The sequence below is a fragment of the Lactuca sativa genome, chromosome 9, assembly GCF_002870075.4.
Source record: "Lactuca sativa cultivar Salinas chromosome 9, Lsat_Salinas_v11, whole genome shotgun sequence".
Classification (NCBI taxonomy): domain Eukaryota; kingdom Viridiplantae; phylum Streptophyta; class Magnoliopsida; order Asterales; family Asteraceae; genus Lactuca; species Lactuca sativa.
Window position 1 is genome coordinate 200,684,694 of NC_056631.2, and position 22,063 is coordinate 200,706,756.

The window sequence follows — 22,063 nt, forward strand, 5'->3', positions numbered from 1 at the left end:
ACTCAACATGGTAAGCACGAAGCTTAGTGAGTTCCCCAAAATACCACACACATAAATAATTAGCCTCTCATGGCTATGTATCGATAAGAACCCTCCGGTCAAGTGTCTCAGTGAAGACCCTCCGGTCTCACGGCTCGGTTTGGACCCTCTGGTCATAACTTAATACATGCACATGATAATGTAACAACACAAATCACAAAGACATAATGCACAATAACACATATCTCAATATAAGCAAATAGGATCCCCTGTCAATAACACGAATAAGACCCTCCGATTATAACTCAACATATATACATAATAATATAAAAGCATAAGTCACAAAGACAGAATGCATAATAACATATAAAGCAGATAAGACCCTCCGGTCAGTAATACAAGTAAGACCCTCCGGTTAATAATATAATTAAGACCCCCCGGTCAATCAACATAAAAGAGACCCTCTGGTCAATAACACAAATAAGACCCTCCGGTCAATAACACCAATAAGACCCTTCGGTCACTCATGCATTACCACACAGGTAAGTATAGTGAGAAGACACACCTTAGATGACGAACAAATCCTATAAATGTTGTTGCTGCACACCAACCTCTAACACTGAGCTAAACCCACAATTAACCCAATTAGGATCTAAGACCAAGCCTCCACATATTAAGTCTAAAAATGGTCCACTAACCCAACCCATAAATAACCCAAGCCTATTGGGCCCAACTAAGGCCCAACCCTAAACTTAAGTCCAAAATGGCAAGCCCAACATAAGGGTCCAAAACATATATATATATATATATATATATATATATATATATATATATATATATATATATTCCTCTGACCAAAAGTCTCCAATACAGAAAGCCCAAACCAATACCCAACACTGAAGGACCAAAATGAGATCTAGCCCAAAAAACCCATAGCGAGATTACGTAGGGCGTACCTCCCTTGGTACGCTCAGCGTACACACAAATCCTAGTCGGGGGACTTAATTCAGTATGCGGGGCGTACTGCTCTGGTCCACAAACCTCAATTTTCATCTTAACCACTTTAGCCCAAAGCATCCACACCTCAGGCAAGCTTCATTACAAGTCCCTAACTGATAAAGTTGGCGACTTTATCAGTTTGCATGTCTTAATGGGATCCAACTTCCAAAAATAACAATTAAGACTCTCTTTACTCATTTTAACACATGCATGGAGAGGTCTAGACGACCAAGTTCTCATTTTTATGAATCAAGGCAACCCAATGTACTCAAAAGGACAAGATATTTGCTCTGGAGTTCACCAAACTCATAAAGTTCCAATCTTGGGACATAAAACCCTAAAAATGGACCCAAAACAAGAACTATGTCACACCCCCAAACCAAGGATGGCGGAAACGTCCGGGGGTGGAGGACTTCATGTATAGTATCATGACAACAATTGCAATAGTGATCAAAGTAAACACAACCAACATAAATATAATCGAAAAAGTTACACCATAGTATAAGTTTACATGTTTCCAAATCAATTACATTATGTTGACAAATTTGAAAAGTTTGACGCCTTAACGTCCCATCCTCAAAAGCACTTGATTACCTGTTTATTGATTTCCTGAGAATACAAATAGTTTTGAAAGAGTGTCAACAATTAAGTTGGTGAGTTCATAAGAGTTTTATTTTGAAAAAGAAACTGTTTTCCTTGTAAAAGCGATAAAGTTATTCCAGAAAATCCAATATTTTCCTTAAAGAGTGAATTGTAAGTTTCTATGTTATAAAATAGTGCATCCTATAATTTTCTATAGTTTCCTTCTATAATATCTAAGTGTATATAAGCTATATAAAATTAAAGTTAAATAGACCGTCGAATGTAATGGGTCTGCCCTAGGCCCACAACCAAACAAGGAATAAGAAATAAAGCGGACCCACCAATTCTAAGTCGATCACGACTAAATTCTATGTAACTCTAGCATATACACTTAGTAATTATGGCTAAAAACTAACAATTCTAGATAGAATGTAGTGTTAAAAACCAAAGACCGAGACTATGCCTATCATAGTTCATCAAGTAATGGTAGTGAACATAAACTATACCATTTATAGTTTATCAAATAGTGGTAGTGGTAGTGAACATGAACTATGCATGTTATAGTTTATCAAATAGTGGTAGTGGTAGTGAACATAAACTATACACATCATAGTTCATCCAATAGTGGTAGTGGTAGTGAACATGAACTATGCATGTTATAGTTTATCAAATAGTGGTAGTGGTAGTGAACATAAATTATACCTATTATAATTTATCAAAAACATTTGTATGAAATGAAAAACCCTTTTTATAATGAATATGTAATGTAAATGAAACATACACTATACCTATTATAGCTTATCATAGTGTTTGTAATACATATGCACCTAACTATACCTATTAGAGTTTAGCATATTTATTTGTGGTGTATAATAGGCTTAACTATACATATTATAATTTATTAATATTATTTGTAGTGGTAGTAAACCCTTGCATATGATTCGTACCTTTAAGAAAGGGTATATAATATTTACTATCAACAACATGTATATATATAATAACACACACCTTGCTCAACAAGCTACAAGGTGCAAATGAAATTGTTACCCATTTTCTAGTTTTAACCTTTTTGTTCATGTTCTTACAAAAATCATAGAAAAATCATTTGAAGTCGAAATTAGAATCCGTAAATTCTGAGAGTTTGGAAAATGTTTCTAGTTTGTTCCTAATTTTTATTGTGATTTTTAAAGACCTTTAACTTGTGTAAAAATGTCCATATTCCCAGACTGGTCCGGATTTGCTCTTGAAATGATAGACAATTTTGTAAAAATCACTATAAATTGTAGAAAAATCGTGCGGAGATGTGCAAGTAGTAATTTTAAAGGTATGAACCTGAACTATTTGCACCTAATACAGTTTTGAAAACTAAAATGTTTAAGTTGATCAAAACAGTCCGTGAATGGAGTTAAACTTTTCTAATGAAAGCTGTTGGAAGAGTTTAGTTTTGTTCTTGGTGTTTTAACTTGTATTCCCCCCCCCCCACCACCACCCATAAAACTTAAGAAAACGTGAAAAGGTAGGGGTATGAACTCACCTTGTGTGGTTTCAGTGGATGGATGTTGAAGAAAAGAAGTGTTCAACTCAAGAACACTTGGAAGGTTGCTTGAAGATTCGAAGATCTAACTCAAATATGAAGGAGTTTGTGTAAGAAATCTATGATTTGAGTAGAAAGGAGTGAAATAATCATATGGAGGATGATAATACTTACCAAAAGTAGAAGAAAAGCTTGGAGAATAGCCTTGAATCTCAAAATTTAGAGAGAGAAAGTGAGAGAGAATGAAGTTTGTTCTTTGGTGGAAAATGAGAGAAATGTGAGGAGAGAGGGGAGTTTTCCAACCTTTGATCAAGGATGTGGCTGGAAAAATGATGGAAAGAGTACAATGAAAGGACTAGGTATGGTGGAAGGACAAGGGCTGGTCATGGAGTGGGCATGGGTGGTTGCTTGTGTCATACACTAAAGTAAAGTCAACACTCCACCAATAATATCCCACCCACTCTTCTTGGATAAGGATTATACCCCAAAAACGTGATTAATTATGAAGTATGGGGTTCTATATGTTAAAATATGATTTTGGGTGAAAATCCCGCGTTAAAATCATGTAAAACGGGCCTAAAATGAAGTCGTAGTCGAAAACCGGGTGAATTTGGCCTATCTACGAGACTTCTCGATACTGGGCTGAGGTTCGGTCCCTACTGCTGCTGGGCTCGAAGGCGAAGGTGGTCAGGAGCGAAATGGGGCGAAGGCGAAAGGAAGGCTCAGTCCAAAGGCTAGAGGCGAAGCTCGGTTCGGTCCCTGGTGCGAGGTTCGGGTTCGGTGCCTCTTATCTTTGGGTTCGGTCATGATCACTTTGGTTCAGCAGGGTTAGGTCCCTTAAGGGACCTTCGACTCTAAGAGGGTTCGCCCCCTTAAAGAGGGGTTTCGGTTCCTTAAGGCTATCTTGCCCATTTTTACCCCGTTTTAAGCGGTTTTTGACCCGGTTAAGGATCAGGATGACCCGAAAGACTATAAAAAGTTAAAGAAACTTTTGAGAGAGATTTGGAAGAGATTTGGGAGAGATTTCACATACTTGGAGAGATTTCTCATACTTAGAGAGATTTGGGAGAGATTTCACATACTTGGAGAGATTTCTCATACTTAGAGAGATTTGGGAGAGATTTCACGTACTTGGAGAGATTTCTCATACTTAGAGAGATTTGGGAGAGATTTCACATACTTGGTGAGATTTCTCATACTTAGAGAGATTTGGGAGAGATTTCACATACTTGGAGAGATTTGAGGTAGAGAGAGATAGAGTGAGAGAGGTTGAGAGAGACTATGTTTGTGATCTTTTTTAGTGTTCGGCTTCGTAACGCAAGGTCCGTAAACCCCGTTAAGCCATATTTAAGGATCTTACACACCCCCGATGGGTATGCAATAGTGTTTTATCGTTTTGTTACCTCACTTACCCCGATTAGGGTTACAGAAATCTAAAAATACGAACTTTCCAAGTGATGATTTCTTATTAAAATAGTGAGTTGTACAGTAAATACATAACGTAAACCCTAGTATACAAGGGTTAGTTGACTTGACCGGTTTGACTTGTTGACTTTTTTTGACTTTGACTTGACCAGAATTTGACGGTTGTCACAAACTAGCACAACAATGATCAAGTTTCGAACTTGATAGCTCTGGGAGATGCACCAACACGAGTAGAACTCAGATCCAAGAGCTAGAAGCACAAGATATCCTCTTTCAAGGATCACTCTTCACCAAGAGCTTCACCACAAACACTCAAATGAGCCTCCATACTCACACAAGCTAGGAGAAACGAGATTAGGGTTTGAGAGGGCTTGGAGGCTAGAAATGGTGGCTGAAAATGAGGCCATAATGTTCCTTAAATAGGGACACCCCAAAATATTAGGGTTTCTTTCTGGACCTAGTACACCCAACGTACCCTTTGGTACGCCCAACGTATCCTTTGGTACGCCCAACGTACTAGGTGGCTTCCGTGATCATGCAAAGCGCATGAGTACGCTACGCGTACACAAGTGTACACCCCCGTACCCAATAGCCACCCATTTCTCAAGAAGGACTAATCTTGCTAAAACTTCAAACTATCATAACTTCTTCGTTATAAGTCCGTTTCCAACGAACCTTATATCCACGGAAAGGTGGCGAGTAGCCTATGCTTCAAGCAACTCATCACAGCCTCAAAACTCCATGAGTAAAACCCAAAATTCATAAAAGATCGAGCCAACGCCTTTACCGATACTTTTGGGCTCTAAAGCACAACCCAAACCCTTTCATCACATCGCCTACCTTATTCATATCCAAAAAGGGCCAAAATCTTTCTCCTTCAAAGCCTTAAAACCTTCTCATACTCAGATTACGTCCCACGAGCCTTGAATCGCAAAACGATCCGAAACAGGATGTTAAACATATGCTAAAGCAAGCCAATTTAAAGAATGGAGAGATGCAATGTCATCTGAATTGGATGCTATGAAAGCAAATAATACTTGGACCATTATGCCCTTGCCTCATGGTAAAAATTCAGTTGGATGTTGTTGGGTATATAAAGTCAAATATGGATCAAATGGTCAAGTGGAAAGACATAAAGTTCGTTTGGTGGCTAAGGGCTTTAAACAACAAGAAGGGGTTGATTATTTTGATACTTATTCACCAGTCGCCAAACTTGTCACTGTAAAATGCTTCTTGCTATAACTGCTGCAAAATCATTGGATTTAGTTCAATTAGACGTTAATAATGCATTTCTTAACAACACCTTGCATGAGGAAGTCTACATGGACATTCCACATGGTATTCATCTTTAGGGGGAACAATTGTCAGCATGTTTAAAGTCCAAGCGTGTGTGTAAACTTCATAAATCTATATATGGACTGAAACAGGCTTCACGACAATGGTTTGAGAAGTTTTCTCAATTCATGCTTTCAATGGGTTTTAATCAATCAAAATCAGATTATTCACTATTTCACAAAGGTCAAAATAAGAATTATGTTGCTTTGTTGGTGTATGTCGACGACATTATCATCACAGGTTCATCTTCCATTGAAATTGCCAAGCTCAAATTACAGTTAAGGCTGTGTTTGGCGTGCCACAGCTAGCTGATAAGCTAGCTTATTTTTCGAGCTTTTTTATGTTGTCGTGTTTGGTAAGCCAAAAAGTAGCTTATAAGCTAGCTTTTTGAATAGCTACTTAGACTAGCTTTTTAGGAGCTTCTTTAAAAATTTCCAAATACACCCCTTAATTAAATATAGAAACACATGCTCTTACATGTCCTTTTATGTAATTTTATATATTTCAACTAGCTTTTCAGCTAGTTTTACCAAACGTCATTTTTTATCAGCTAGCTTTTCAGTTATTAGTTAACTTTATATTTAACAACTAGTTTTTCAGCTATCAGTCAGCTTTTCAGCTAACAGCTAGCTTTTCAGCTAATACGTCAAACAAAGTCATGTTTTTAAACTCAAGGACTTGGGCAATTTGGGTTACTTTTGGGAATGAAAGTAGCCGAATCATCTAAAGGAAATTTTTTTCCCAAAGAAATTTTACATTGCAACTAATTGATGATGTTAGATTATTGGAACCTTATTATTTCACATTTTAAATAGTGCATTGTGAAAAATACAGAATTGGTTTAATTATGTTATTTAAATATTACTAGGACAAAGTAAGAATAATCATGTCAACAATAATCAAAATTGTTTGAAATGGTTTATGGTAGTGGTGAATGCCATAAAGTTTTACAATTTAAATTAAAATTTCGAAGTTAGAATCTTTAGACTTCCGACTTTTCGTTCTCCAACCTCTAGATTGATATTAAGTCAAGTCGTCTATGTCAATATTCAAAATTAAAATCCTAAAGTTGAGATGTTTAGACTCCATAATCGTCTCTCGTCTCCCGTATTTGTTGTTTCGCCATTTTTAAGATTGTTTTTACTATTTATGTTATTATTTAAATTATTTTATATATTTCAAACTTTGTATGATGATGATTATAGTTATTTAATCGAATTTTGTTTTATATATAATTAAACCCAAACTTCTTAAACAAGGCAAAAAATATCGATGGAAAGCAAACGAACAACAAATTATGCCGCTAGTTCCTTTAGGATTGCAAAAATAATTCTTTTGAAAACAACACTTGTGGATCTAGGAGATATAACATTATTATGCATGACCTGTTGGACTTTTTTGAAGAACTTCACCGACTCTGATGCGAGAAAACCAGATGTGTCAAATGCGAAAGTTATAAACACAAGTCGATTTTCAATGCATGCATTCTCGTGTGTTGTCACTTTACACACGCTAACCCCCATTCCTCAAAACCCACAAGAGGGGAGATCCCAGTAAGATCCACACAAACTTGCTTCCCTCCTACCCATCCAAAGACCAAATTGTCTGTCGGTCTGAGTGTGACTCTTTCATCAAGCGGGTCAGTCAAAAACCGCTTCTTTCTTGACGAAAATACCAACACGCCGACAAACATCAAAGAGAACATCTGTAACCACATCATGTCGATATTTGAAGCTATGAAGCTCTCTATAATGAACTGCATGTTCCCCAAATGAGTTTAAACATGCTTGTGGCAAACTGGACATATCTCGTCAATCGGGAATAAATGAATCATAAAGCGGTATCGAAGGATAGTATGATATTTCACAAGAGACGTATGCTGTCTGTGGTCATTAATAAAAATAGTTAGCAGAAAATCCTAAGCATGAGGTGCTTGAAGACACTAAAAATCTACTTTTTGTAAGTCTAGTCTTACAGACATGTCGACGCCGACTTCCATATCTTTGACCATTTTGTTAGATAATAAAATTGTTAGGACTTTTACAATTATCAAAAGAATTTAAGTCATATTTGAATAAGAGTATGATCGGATTTTAGATAACGAAATTCTAACAAATGAATATTAACATATTCAGATCATAAATTGAATACTCGATAGATATACGGTAAATCCGAAAAGATAAAGTCTAAATTTAAATACAGTTTTAATAATAAATATAAGATTTTGTCCTCAATATCCATCCTATTATCATCTCTACTTGAAGCTCAATAATAATATTGTCTTTTTGTAAAGCATCTCTACTTTTATTTCCTTTTCGAGGGCTTTTTAACGAACGGCACTAACAAAGTAACAGTGACCCTTTTGTAAAAGGCAAAACCTGCATAAGTAAAGGGGGGTTTTATGTAAATATATATATTTATCCGATGATCATGAAAGATTCGAAGCAAGTCTCAAGGAGACTTGGAAGCTTGAGGAAATCCCTGTATTTGTCTGTTTACTTCTCAATCAACACAATCATTATATTAAACTTTCATCCCAATCTTTCTCTCTCTTCCTGCTTGGATGGACGCGAAAGCTTCGACCTTTCTCAATCAGGATTCACGACCAAATTCTCCGTTTCCAAAACCCTAATTCTTCTCAGAAGCCCTAAACATTAAATTTCTTAGAAAGATGCTTTCTAACTTCGCCAAATCGGCGGAGTCGGTCTTCTATCGGTTGGCCATAAAGAAGGTGTGCAAGTTTTTGTTGAAGAAGAAATTAGGGCAACTTATTCTTGGCGACATCGATCTTAATCAGCTTGATGTTCAGCTTAGCAACGGCACAATTCAGCTTTCTGATTTGGCACTTAACGTCGATTTTATTAATAAGAAGGTTAGTTTCTTGTCTTTGTTTTACGGAATTTTGATATGAATCGCATGATTTTGTTCAAGAACGAGAGTTTGAACTGATATTCAAGGGTAATTGGGAATTCCATACGTAACACTTACACATGTGCTGGTTTATGCTTGTATTTTCAGTTTGGTGAAGCAGCCGTATTGGTTGTTAAAGAAGGATCCATAGGTTCTCTAACAGTTAGACTTCCATGGAAGCGTAGAAATTGTGAAATTGAGGTTGAAGAACTCGAAATTGTCCTTGCTCCTGGTAGGAAAAGAAGTTCTCAAGCCGCAGACGAACCTTCTACTTCTGGTCAAGATAGTAATACCTACACCAGTCATGGATTCACGACACCAGAACAAGATTTGGTCAACAGTACAATGACAAATCCTTCTGTGGACATTCATGAAGGAGTCAAAACCATTGCTAAAATGGTTAAATGGTTGCTCACAAGCTTTCATGTCAAAATCAAGAAAATGATTGTTGCCCTTGATCCATTTCTAGAAGAACCAAAAGAAAAAGGGTTTTCCAGGACCTTGGTATTACGAATTGGTGAAGTGCAATGTGGAACTGGAATTTCTGAAGATGTTGACCTTGATAGTCAAAGGACAGTTGATGGTTTTCTTGGCCTAAGTCAACTGACAAATTTTTTAAAATTTGATGGAGCAGTTCTTGAGTTTCTTCAGCTAGATGATTTTGGCAACAAATCAGCATTTCCATGTACTCCAGTCATTACAGGAGAAAAGGGAGGATTTTCAGGGACGATAAAATTAAGTATACCATGGAAGAATGGTTCTTTAGATATCAGAAAACTAGATGCTGATGTTTTTATTGATCCTCTAGAAATAAGATTACAACCCAGTTCCTTAAAAAGCTTTATGTATTTAATGCATGTTTTTGAGGAACTGGAGAACGACCACAAGAGTTTTATGGACAATAAACCGAACGAATCTGTATACTACAATGCATCATTCCATGGTTATTCATCAGAGTTTTCATCTGATAAACCCTCTCAGAAACCTGAAACAGAATCATATCTGGATGCTTTACTTAGAGGGTCACATTTAATATCAGATTGGATGACATCACCTGTTACCAGTAACCTAGACACGAAAACTGAAGAACCAGATATTGATGCCAGTGTGGATCAATTCTTTGAATGCTTTGATGAATTGAGAACTTCACAATCTGCATTGGGGAACAGTGGGATGTGGAATTGGACATGTTCTGTTTTCAGTGCCATAACTGCTGCATCTAATCTTGCTTCTGGATCTCTTCATATCCCCTCTGGTATGTGTAAATTCAACAATTTCTTGAAAAAAATGAAACTGAAAGTAAGCAGTTTGACTGTGTATCTGTACAATGTTTATGATTCTTGTTTCTGTACAATGTTTATGATTCTTGTTTCTCAATGTGATGCAGAACAGAAACATGTTGAAACTAGTCTCAAGGCAAGGATCACACATATTGTAATCTTGTTTTCCTTTGTGGATGAAGACAAGAAGCCTTCTTGTATCCATTATATAAATGCAGATTTTCATGAGATGCAGCTTATGTTACAGGTAATGATTGTGTGTGTAGGCTTTTATTTTTAAATCACATTTCCCTTTAAACTAAGTTTAAAATTTGATAAGGTAACAGGTGTGTCCCCGAGAATCAAACTTTGAAGCATCAGTCAACCATATTGAGGTAGCTGATCATTTCAGCAATACATCCGATTCAAATGTGAAAACTCAAGATTCATTGATCAGAAAGAAGCAAGCTGCAGTTGAAGGTGCTTGTCCTCCTTTGAGTTTTCAGGTTCAAAGTGATTCTCCAAACGTTTCACAAAGAGGTTATCGAGGTATTTACAGTGATGACGTGGCAAAGGTTTTGATTCTTAAAACTTCTGGTGTCACACAATGCCAGTTTATCACACCTACTGTTTCCCAAGATGTCAAGTCACAGCCAAAATCTTTTTCTATAAAACTTCCACCACTCGTTTTCTGGGTAAACTTTCATCTGATAACTACAGTGCTGGATCTTTTCAAAGAAATAGAAAAATCTCGTGAAATATATGTCAAAAAGGACCTTTCTGCATCGATCAGTGGTGATATCAATATCACCCCAAATCACTCACATAGAGAAGTTCTAAGAGGCAACATCTTTCTTCTTGATGCAAGAATGGTGTTATGTTTTCCATGTGAGAAAAATCAAAATCAAGAATATAAAACCTACTTATCATGGAATGAGTTCATTGTCATTGATTTTTCTTCTCCATTGCCCTTGGGGAAGGTCAAATCAAGTCAAAGATTTCGTGTCACACCCTCGCGTTCCTTCCACTTGAGTGTAGGAAATATATCAGTCTACTTTGTGAATGACATGCAAAATCTCAAATTTCGTGTGGAAAGGGTATTATCGGTATTTGATAAAACAGGGCATCCATCTGTTTTCAGTATGATATTTCAAGACAATGCTGTGACTGGTCCTTGGATAACAAAAAAAGCCAAGATTCTTTCTACTTCAGATGGAACCACTAGTAGGAATAAATCAACAGGAAAAGGCCATGGGTTTGCATTTGTAACCACAACTAAGGATTTAGAAGACTTTAACACTCAAACACGAGAAGAAATGGTTTTAACCTCTTCATTTTTCATTCATGCTCGTTTATCTCCAGTCACCATCAATTTAAACAGTTCTTTATATCAAAACATACATAATCTTTCACACCAAATTACCGATTGGTTATCACACATATCCCCTAATCAAGTTCCCACTACACAAAAACACTCATCATCTCAATCATCAATCTTTCTTGAATGCAATCTTGTGGAGATTTCAGTAGCAATGGAGGGAATGAAAGACTCGATTCGGAATGAACTTCCGGGATCTTGGTGTAATCTGAAACTAAAAGTTGGAAACTTTGAGTTGTTAACTGTGTCAAATACAGGGGGAATATGTGGGGCCAGTTTTCTTTGGGTGGGTCATGGTGAGGGAGATCTTTTGGGTTCTACTACAGAAGTTTCTGGTAAAAACTTTCTTCTTATCTCATGTGAAAACTCCACAAAGGGACGTGGAAATGGTGAAGGTTCAAACATACTGTCTTCTAGGCTTCCAGGGTCTGATATCATACACATGTGGGACCCACAAACTTTTATGAGTCAAGTATCTATAAACATCAGATGTGCCACTATAGTTGCCATAGGTGGTCGTTTGGATTGGTTTGATGCTATCATATCTTTTTTCAGCCAGACTTCAACCGAAAGTGACCAAAAGGAAGATACAATTTCTGGCTCTTCTTTTGTTCTTAACTTGATTGATATCGGTTTGAGCTATGAACCATACTCAAGTAATCCTACATCTCAACAAGATTCTGAACCTCGTGTTTCTGGTTTTCTAGCATCATCAAGTTTGAAACTTTCAAATGTTTCATCACCTAATTCAGTCCAAAAGGAGTATGAAATCAAAGGTCATGATTTAGGCCTACTGTTATGTGAAGAATCTGGTGTTAAGAATCTTGAAAGATCTTACAGTGAGCAGAATCTTCGAAGATTTGGGTATGTAAAAGTTGCAGAAGAAACACATATCGAAGCTGTTTTAAGAACAAATTGTGTAAATGGACATGAATGGGAAATGGAATGTCATGAATCTCATATTGTTCTAGAAACTTGCCAAGATTCTACATCAGGACTTGCTCGTCTTGCTGCTCAAATCCAGCAGATTTTTGCTCCTGATGTTGAAGAATCAATTGTTCATTTGCAAACAAGGTGGGATGATGTCCAGATGTCACAAGAGAGTTGCAAATCAAGAAGCTCAAGCCACCATTCTGCTTCATCAAGTTCTGAGTTTCATGAAACGTATACAGTCAACTTGATGGATGAAATATCTGAAGGAGCATTTGATTTGAATGAAAGTCATGAATTTGTGCCACCTGTTAAAGTCCCATTTCAGATGTTTGGGTTGGAAGATAGTGGACTGGAGTTCATAGACGGGTACTTCAACAACCAAAGTTCCAGTGGCAAAACGGTAATTCTAAAGGAAACTGAAGGGCAAGTTGGAAGCGGATGGTATGGGGATTCACTTTTGACAATTGTTGAGGATCATGTTTTTGGTAATGGAGAAAAAACAAAATCCAAACATTTTGTTGAAAGTGGACCCTCTAAAAAAGTTAAGGGTCGTGTGGTTTTGAAAAATATGGATGTAAGGTGGACACTCTATGGTGGGTTGCACTGGCAATATACAACCGATTCTTGCATGAGGAATAAAGATATAGGCTTAGAGTTTAAGCTTTCAAAGATGGGTTTTCAATATGATATGTTCCCTGATGGTGAAATAACTGTCTCTAAGCTTTCTGTTTCAATTCAAGATCTCTGCCTCGATGATGTCAGCAATCGAGCACCATGGAGACAGATTCTGGGGTGTTATCAATCAAAAGATCGCCCTAGGGAATCGTGTTCTAGGGCTTTGAAATTTGATTTAGAATCTGTTAGACCACATCCTTCAATTCCTCTTGAAGAATATAGGTAAGTTTGGATTTCTATTTCTTCTTCCTTTGCTTGTTGACATTAATCTCTTCAATGTCTATATTTTTTCAGGTTACAAATTTCAGTGCTTCCTATTCGATTACATCTTCATCAAAGCCAACTTGAATTCTTAATCAATTTCTTTGGTGGAAAGAACTTGTCTCCTGATCATTCACAAGAAACATTTGAAATAGATTTGCCAGAGGAGGCATTACTTCCTTATTTCCAGGCAAGCTATATATATTTACACATAAATAAATTCTGTTTGTTGTTCTTTTAGTACTCATACCTGGCAAATATCTTTGTTTCAGAAATTTAGCATAACACCTGTTGTTGTTCGTGTTGACTACATTCCTTCTCGCGTTGACTTACCTGCTTTAGGCCATGGGAAATATGTGGAACTTGTTAATCTATTTCAATGGAAGGTAACTTTCTTGATTTATTTACATGCATATTCTTTCGTTTTTATGGGGTTAACTACAACTTTATTCTTATCCGACATAAATTAATAGTCATTTTGTTACTTTATATTTTCAGGGTGTAGAGTTACAACTGAAAAATGTTCAAGCTGTTGGTGTTTATGGATGGAGCAGTGTATGTGAGACCATTATTGGCCAATGGTTGGAAGACATTTCCCAGAATCAGGTTTTCATTTTATTATTATTTCCAGGGATAAATGCAAGAAATAGCCATTTGTTTATATATTATTTATTATACATTTTACAGGTTCACAAACTACTGAAAGGTCTTCCTCCAATTCGATCACTAGTTGCAATTGGTTCAAGTGCTGCAAAATTAGTTTCTTTACCTGTAAAGAACTATAAAAAAGATCGCAGATTAGTGAAGGGCATGCAAAGAGGTAAAATAATAAACTAAAAAAAAAAAAACTTTTTTTGTTTTTATTAATTCAGTGAATCATCCTTGAAATTTTGTATAGGAACAATTGGGTTCTTGAGGAGTGTCTCACTTGAAGCTATTGGACTAGGGGCACATTTGGCAGCAGGGGTACATGCCATCCTCCTCCAAGCAGAGGAAATAATTTCCACCACCTCACCAACTTCCATCCCAAGGCCTATACAAACCAGGGTCAACCCATATGGACGACCCAGTCAACCCAAAGATGCTCGCCAAGGGATACAACAGGTAGGTAATCAAGGGCTTTTTCGTCTTTTTAACACATCAAGATTCAAACCCTTTTACAAGAAAAAATTTCATCCATGTGACAGGCTTTTGAGACCATGAGTGATGGTATAGGAAGATCCGCCTCTGCTTTAGTCCAGGCTCCCCTGAAAAAGTACCAACGCGGGGCAGGTGTCGGGTCCGCTTTGTCTACCGCGGTGCAGGCCGCTCCCGGAGCCGCCATAGCTCCGGCTTCTGCCGCCGCACGTGCAGTCCACTCTGCACTTCTTGGTGTCAGAAATAGGTATAGCAACTTATAGATGAAAGTCTGTTGCTATTTGTTGAAATTATCTCTATATTAACATGGTGTGATTGACATCTTCAGCCTTGATCCGGAGCATAAAAAAGATTCCATGGATAAATACTTGGGCACAACTCAATCTCAGCCTCTTTAGGAAAAGCCATCAGAAGTGTGAAACTATAACAAGAAACAAGAAGACGTATTTATTAGCAAGAGGCGAAAACATGTAGTAGTTTTGGTTTTGCTTATGGGACAATAGTGTGGGGTCATTGTGATGTTAGTGACTCCCTGCAAAGGCTCTTGTGTGAAATTACTTGAGTGCCCTTTGACTGCGGTGGAGATTGTGTCATGGAAGTGGTGGGTACAAGAGTCATTTAGGTTTGATGTGTACATAATAGGTGGTGGTGATGGGGATATTCATTTTAAGTGTGTATTAGTGCTTCTTTTGGGTAGCTTTGTAAAGTTGTAATTCTAATGGGGGTTTTTGTAGGTATAATGTTTTCATAAGTTTGCACATTTCATGAAAGCTTGAAGTTGTATAAAATTCCACATGATTTGTTGTACATAATTCATGATGAAGTGAACTCACCTCTATGTGTACCTTTTTACAGTTAGGATTTACCCACAGAAACATGCTAAATCATGTTTTAATGGTTTGTTTTGTTGGATGGAATGGAATATTGAAGGTAATTGGAGAGATTATTTCTATAGAAAACAAATATAAATACGATATACCGCAAAAGTATAAAATAAAATAGTATATATATTACTCCCCTACCTTGCTTTTAAGTGTCTTTTATTCCTATTCGACCCCATTCCATTTTCACTTTCTTCTCATAGGTCATGTCATCTTCACTTCTCAAGTGTCTTTTATTCCTTGCATTATTGACTGTGATAGATATTACCTATCCTGAGTTGCTTCCTCTAGACATGTCCTGCCTACCATAATCTCATTTCCCTTAAGATTTCGATGATTGATACAACTCCCAATGAATTTTATATTGCCGTATTCAGTATCTTTCCAACAATGATCTGCTACAAGTACACAACATCTTCATTCCATGATTTACATCTTCCTCTCACATTTCTTCATAAACAACCTCCATATATTTGAGTTGGCTTTACTGTCATCTATAAAGTTTTCTCTTCGGTTTCACACAATGCTAGTGCTTCTATGGCCTTCATCCACTTTAACCATGTCACGTTTATGCAATGGTTAACGTCCTCCTCCACATCCCCTTTCCTAATGAGTCATAGGCCCAAAGCACTTGAAAATCTTTGTTGGTTATACTACTTGCTTGCATATAACAACCAACAATCACATCACCTCCAAAAACACCAACTACACCTTCAACAACAATGGATCAGCAAAGCATCACAACTACGGACCACCTCACCCCATCTAAATCATGTGAAATCAGAAAACGCTTCCAATTAGAACATACACGTATGAATAACATATAACAATTTATTTATAACCAACACATAACCAACATCTATCTATTTCACAGATCAGAAAACATCACGTCCCAAACGAATGAAATACAAAAACCACGGCGAAGATGACGAAGGAACACATGCCAAACAACAGTAAAACTATTTGATATTTTCAAAACATACATAGACTTACTGTAGTATTTTGTTGTATCACTTTTCATCCATACTATAGACTACATTCAACACATTATCTTTATAAACACTAATTTGTAAATAATCACTAAAAACTATGTCATATTGGGACGAACATATACAAAATAGTTGTTGTAATCTTTTGTTGTATCTATGAATTTGTTTGATATCAAATAATACTTAGTTTTCAATTTGTTATTTTTAGTGTGTTTATTGTACATGAACATTATTATCCTGTTTTACTTTGTAATTACATCATACCCTTTTACTATAATATTTCACTATAACAAATCTGTTACAGAAATGGTCCTTGTGGCAACAATCTGTTACAAAATGGTCCCATTCTCAATTATCTATTACAAAAAAGGTCCAATGTCTTTCTCAATAAAAACTCCTACATATGATAGTTCAGACACATCATCACTTGTCCCGTCATCCATCTTTTTTTTTAAATGTAATTGACATGGTATCGTGACTTTGATCTTCGTGCCAACAGAAATAAGGTTTTATCCTTCATATTACCCTTTTGACACGAACTTGCATTCTCTTGCACAAAAGGTTGTTTTTCTCCATTATTTATGAAATGAGAAGAGTTACAGATCTTATAAGCTCTCATTTGCATAATTTGCAGCAAAAATATAAATCATTATCTTATGTAATGTTAACGAACGTTATCAAATACACTACTTATATAACCATTCTGGTCGATGGAAGCAGTTATCATATATTTAATAACAATAATAATAAAATGCATTTACCATTTACCAAATGGTGGCAAAAAAACAACAATTACCATGACCCGTGGTTACCCACAGGTTCAAACACTAGTTTATACTTATTTATCATTTCGCTCACCACTAAAAATTACATATTAGATATTCCATCTTAGTTGTGTAGACTAAGCCCTCCGAGTATCCAACATAACACTTAACTTAGTCCACCAACATAATGACAACGATAAAAAAAACATCTGAATTTTGAAAGACATACCACCTATAATCAAAGCAAAGATGTATAAGCTAAGAGTTGATCATTGATGAAGCCAAATTTATATCGGAGAAGGCTTTGCGTATCTAACGACAATTCAGATACGTCATAAACCTCTAGTACATATTATGATATCCCTGCCTTAAATCATTGGCACCGGAAAAGGCTTCTACAATGTTATACTTCTTTATGACTGATTAACTGAAAAAACGTATAAAGAGATAAGTTGTCTAGTCGTTGACCTGATAATGATCTCCCGTTCTTTAGCCTTATTAACATGGAGTCAAATTGATTTTGGATGTTTATTTAAACTCTAATTGAGTAATTGTAACAGAAAAAATATTTTTTCTTAAGAAAGTTATAATTGAATTAACACCACGAAAATTTAAATTAATATGTATGTAAATAAAAGTTATATATGTAAATATGGATCATGTAGTATATTCATCCCATTCCATTATGAAACAAAAAAAAATCTCTTTCAAAAAAAAAAAAAAAAAAAAAACAACCCTTTATTGAAGAATGGAATGAATCATTCTAGTAGAGGGACGGTTACTGTAGTTTCTATAACCCGACCCGATAAGAGGGTCCGTTTCCGTGAGCCCAAATGGTTTTATTCGTCTATCTGCTCACTTCACTACTTCGTCCATAAACCACGTTAGGGTTTAACGACTTCATTCAAAACCCAGAAAAATGGCGTCTCTAATGGCGATTCGCAGAGGCACTCTCACTTCTTCATTCAAGGTAACTTGTATACGCTCTTCTCATTCCATTTTCATCCGCAACTCCCTCAAAACCCTCTCTACATCGACCGCCCCAAACAGCTTCGATTCACCCCCGAATGATCAAATAAACACTAACCCATGGAACCTACAACACAATCATCCACAAGGGAACCTCAATCAATGGGATAATCGGGATCAGAGGTATCCGAATCAACCAAATCCTGCGCAGCAGAACTTCTATCCGGAGAACCCTAATCAGCGTCAGAATTATCCTCCAAATGCCGGGCAGAAAAATTATCACCAGGAGTATCCTAATCAGCGCCAGAATTATCCGCCGGTTGCGGGGCAGCAAAGTTTTAACCAGGAGAACCCTAGTCATCGTCAAAATTATCCCTCAAATGATGGGAGACAAAGCTTTTACCAGACGAACACTAATCAGCGTCAGAATTATCCTCCACAACCCCCAATTCAGAGTCAGAATTATCCTCCACAACCCCCAATTCAGAGTCAGAATTATCCTCCACAACCCCCAATTCAGAGACAGAATTTCCAACAACATCAACCCTCCAAGTACTCGCCCCAAAACCCTAATCCTAGCGAAACCCATATACCACGGATCCCTATTGCTAGGAATAATGATGAAGTACAGAGAGCTAGTAGTCATGCTTCCAGTGCGAAAGTTGATTTGTTAAAGATATGCAGAGAGGGAAAGCTTAAGGAAGCCATTGAACTAATGGACGAGGGTGAACTTGCAGATGCTGAGTGCTTTAATGCTCTATTTGCGTTATGTGGGAAATTCAAGAAGCTTGAGGATGCTAAAAAAGTCCATGATTACTTCTTGAGATCGAGCTACAGAGGTGAAATCCAATTGACTCACAAAGTAATCGACATGTACAGCAAGTGTGGAAGCATGGTAGACGCACGCCGAGTGTTCGATCATATGTCTGACAAAACCATGGACACTTGGCATCTGATCATAAGTGGGTACGCCTCAAACGGATTAGGAGATGATGGATTAGAAATGTTTGAACAGATGAGAAACCATGGATTACAACCAAACGAAGAAACCTTCCTTGCTGTTCTTGAATCTTGTGCAGGCGCTGAAGCCATTGAAGAAGGATTCATACACTTTGAATCAATGCAAAAAGAATACGGAATTTCTCCCAAAATCGAACATTATTTAGGGGTTTTAGCCATTTTTGGAAAATCTGGACACCTTGATCAAGCTTTGGAGTACATCCAGACATTACCATTTGAACCCACATCAGAAATCTGGGAAGCTGTAATGAACTATGCTCGAATCCATGGAGATATCGATCTTGAAGACAGAGCTGAAGAGATATTAATCAATCTTGATCCATCAAAGATTGACCCAAAAAAGATTCCAACGCCACTTCCGAAGAAATTTTCTGCCATTAACATGCTTGAAGGTAAGAACAGGGTGGGTGAGTTTAGAAACCCTAGTTTATACAAAGATGAAGAAAAGTTTAGGGCTGCAAATAAAGAACAGAGTTATGTCCCGGATACCAGGTATGTTCTTCATGATATTGATCAAGAAGCTAAAGAACAGGCTTTACTTTATCATAGCGAAAGATTGGCAATTGCTTATGGATTAATTTCTACTCCTGCAAGAACACCTTTAAGGATTATAAAGAATCTTCGTGTTTGTGGTGATTGTCATAATGCTATCAAGATTATGTCGAGGATTGTGGGGAGGGAATTGATTGTTAGAGATAATAAAAGGTTTCATCATTTTAAAGAAGGGAAGTGTTCTTGTGGGGATTATTGGTAGGGTTATCAACATCTGATTCACCTGGTTAATTTAAAGCTATGTTTTTCTTTTTTCTTTTTTCTAGTATTGGTTAGTATTATTGTGGCTAAAATGATATGATATTTTGGTTTTAGCATACTTTGTTATATTTAAGTCATTGTTAATGGTTGATTTTCCTCTTGTACAATCATGTTTTAATCTGTTACTAGAAATCTACCAATTTATCATATGCATAAATTGGTATATCTAATAACAAATTGGTTATATTGCTGGCATATATTGGTTATAACACTTGCTTTAATTATTTGTTATAACACTTGCTTAAAAGCCATTATGTTTTGTGCATTTTTTATGGTTTAATAACTACATTTTAATAAAGTCAAGACAAAATGCAGTAAAGCTAAGTTATTAATAAAAAAATATGACAAATGACATGTTCACTAAATGGAAAATAAAAGGTTTTTTGTAAATTGTAAATACATCAAACATTAAAAGCCTATAAAAAAAATACTAATTTATTGTTTAAATAATTTCGAAACAAATGTATGTTCTCATTCTATTCTACCACCATCTGTAAGTACACCATAAATTAACAAGAATTACAACAAAACCGGAATTATAAAACAATAATTATATAAACTTTTGTGGGTGGTGTCAAGGTGGTTTTCCATTCTCCAAATCTTCCATTACATCAATATCCTTGCGTGCTGTGATCTTCTGGACATAACCTGTATCATAAAAGAATCCATATTCAAACTTTCTTGATGGAATGGAATGACAAAAGGAATGGAATTGATAGTGTAATGTGTTAAGAAAGGTAATGGAATTAGTGATTACATAGTAACATTACCTATTCCTTGGCATGGTATACATTTGCAGGTGACTTCCCTTCCCCTTTTGTTGTAATAACTCGCGTATCCTGATCCTTGACAACTTCTACATCTTCCAGTCCATTCGTAAACTACTTCCTTACAATCCTACATGAATCTTGCAGAAATTAGTACCAAATTAAGTTACGAAGATCCTTGCAAAGATACAGCTAAAAAGATACGATTTTGATTTTGGAATGAAGACTGTTCTTCACAATGCATATGCTGGAAGGGCGATATGACTGGTTATGGAGTTAAAATCAATGAATGTACCATCTAACAGAATCATAAAGGAGAATTCGACACACAAAATGATAGATTTCTTCTTGTTATCGTGTATCATCAGACGCAAAACCGGATAGCCATGAAAAGAAGCTCAATATCTTATAGAGAACAGACAACAAACCTCAATCAATGGATCGCAGCGTAACCTCCGATCGATAACATCAGGCGATACAGGTGATGTGTCTGGATACGTCATCGGGAGAGGCAGCGGGTCGTCGTCATCAGTCAAGTAACTCTCACGATCACGCGACCATCTCTCCTTCGCGTTAACTTTGGTAGTACTGCTATAATTACTATCGTTACCTAGGTTACGAGTACGCTTCTTCTCCACAGCCATTGGAGGGCTAACGAATTCATTGTTATTGAGTTTTCCGGTGGAGTCAGCTGCGGCGGAGAAACTGAAGGACCAATTCAGGTTATCGGAGGCAGCGCGGGTGCGGAGGAGGGTTGGGGGAGGTGTTAGGTAGGTGGTAGTTGGGGGTTTGGTGAAGATGGGATTAGGGTTTATCGGCAACATTCAATTAGGTTATGAATTGAATGTGAGCATGTAAGGGAGTGGTTTCTTATCTGTGACTGGTTATGTAAGCCGGAGGGGATTTTTAGACGGCTGAGTAGTGGCCACGGATGAGGACGGAAGCGGTGGTGGTGTCGTCGTCGGTGAAGACCCGGATTGCGATATGAAGCGGGTTAAAGATGGAATAGAAACATGATCCGAAATGGAATAGAGGACCGAGTTTGAATCATTTATTAAAAAATAGAAAATTATTTTTAATATGACATTCTTAGGGAGTAGAAAATAAATAAATTAAAAGATGACATATTTTAAAAATATATATGATTTGATGAAAAAGTTATATTTTCGTGACTGACCATTAAAACGTTTTTGTTATTGAATAAAAGAGACATAATTATATAGATACCATATTAAATCATCTTTCATCGAATCCATTAAATAAAACAAGCATGTCATGACTTTTGTAATACGACATCGGCACATTAAGATTCCATGATTAAATTATACATCCACACAATCTAAGACTATATCCTTTTATATAGCATAAGTCGTTAGATGAATTGTTTTGCGAGTATTAGGTTAGACGTAGTGGTTGTGGCAAACACCATGATTTGACGTGGTGGCTTTGACGC

General features: G+C 36.6%; 3 protein-coding genes across 3 annotated transcripts; 2 read left to right on the plus strand and 1 right to left on the minus strand.

Moving 5' to 3' along the window:
* The first annotated feature begins 8,286 nt into the window (after nucleotides 1-8,286).
* Nucleotides 8,287-15,239, plus strand: LOC111903157 (autophagy-related protein 2). The gene is made up of 11 exons (XM_052767170.1): nucleotides 8,287-8,726; nucleotides 8,873-10,019; nucleotides 10,152-10,291; nucleotides 10,371-13,231; nucleotides 13,304-13,460; nucleotides 13,543-13,656; nucleotides 13,769-13,876; nucleotides 13,958-14,090; nucleotides 14,169-14,374; nucleotides 14,458-14,654; nucleotides 14,736-15,239. The coding sequence occupies exons 1-11, from the start codon at nucleotides 8,526-8,528 to the stop codon at nucleotides 14,803-14,805; spliced, it is 5,334 nt and encodes a 1,777-aa protein (XP_052623130.1). The 5' UTR covers nucleotides 8,287-8,525; the 3' UTR covers nucleotides 14,806-15,239.
* A 2,664-nt stretch (nucleotides 15,240-17,903) lies between these two features.
* On the plus strand, nucleotides 17,904-20,038 carry LOC111903158 (pentatricopeptide repeat-containing protein At2g15690, mitochondrial). The gene has a single exon (XM_023898937.3). It carries the CDS (start codon nucleotides 17,961-17,963, stop codon nucleotides 19,782-19,784), a length of 1,824 nt encoding a protein of 607 aa, XP_023754705.2. The 5' UTR covers nucleotides 17,904-17,960; the 3' UTR covers nucleotides 19,785-20,038.
* Nucleotides 20,039-20,185: 147 nt separating this feature from the next.
* LOC111903159 (protein disulfide-isomerase SCO2) lies at nucleotides 20,186-21,659 on the minus strand. Its single transcript, XM_023898938.3, has 3 exons — nucleotides 21,039-21,659; nucleotides 20,614-20,740; nucleotides 20,186-20,491 (listed from the first exon to the last, which is right to left on the minus strand). The coding sequence occupies exons 1-3, from the start codon at nucleotides 21,432-21,434 to the stop codon at nucleotides 20,418-20,420; spliced, it is 597 nt and encodes a 198-aa protein (XP_023754706.1). The 5' UTR covers nucleotides 21,435-21,659; the 3' UTR covers nucleotides 20,186-20,417.
* Between the last annotated feature and the right edge of the window lie 404 nt (nucleotides 21,660-22,063).

What these genes read in the sequence shown, in the direction of transcription:
- LOC111903158 (XM_023898937.3), top strand. Translation starts at nt 17,961, where the DNA reads ATGGCGTCTCTAATGGCGATTCGCAGAGGCACTCTCACTTCTTCATTC.
- LOC111903159 (XM_023898938.3), bottom strand. Translation starts at nt 21,434, where the DNA reads ATGTTGCCGATAAACCCTAATCCCATCTTCACCAAACCCCCAACTACC. An exon ending in GCTGCGATCCATTGATTGAG is followed by an intron (nt 20,741 to 21,038) that starts GTTTGTTGTCTG and finishes AGATTCATGTAG; the next exon opens with GATTGTAAGGAAGTAGTTTA. An exon ending in TATACCATGCCAAGGAATAG is followed by an intron (nt 20,492 to 20,613) that starts GTAATGTTACTA and finishes TTTATGATACAG; the next exon opens with GTTATGTCCAGAAGATCACA.
- LOC111903157 (XM_052767170.1), top strand. Translation starts at nt 8,526, where the DNA reads ATGCTTTCTAACTTCGCCAAATCGGCGGAGTCGGTCTTCTATCGGTTG. An exon ending in TTAATCTATTTCAATGGAAG is followed by an intron (nt 13,657 to 13,768) that starts GTAACTTTCTTG and finishes TTATATTTTCAG; the next exon opens with GGTGTAGAGTTACAACTGAA. An exon ending in AAGACATTTCCCAGAATCAG is followed by an intron (nt 13,877 to 13,957) that starts GTTTTCATTTTA and finishes TACATTTTACAG; the next exon opens with GTTCACAAACTACTGAAAGG.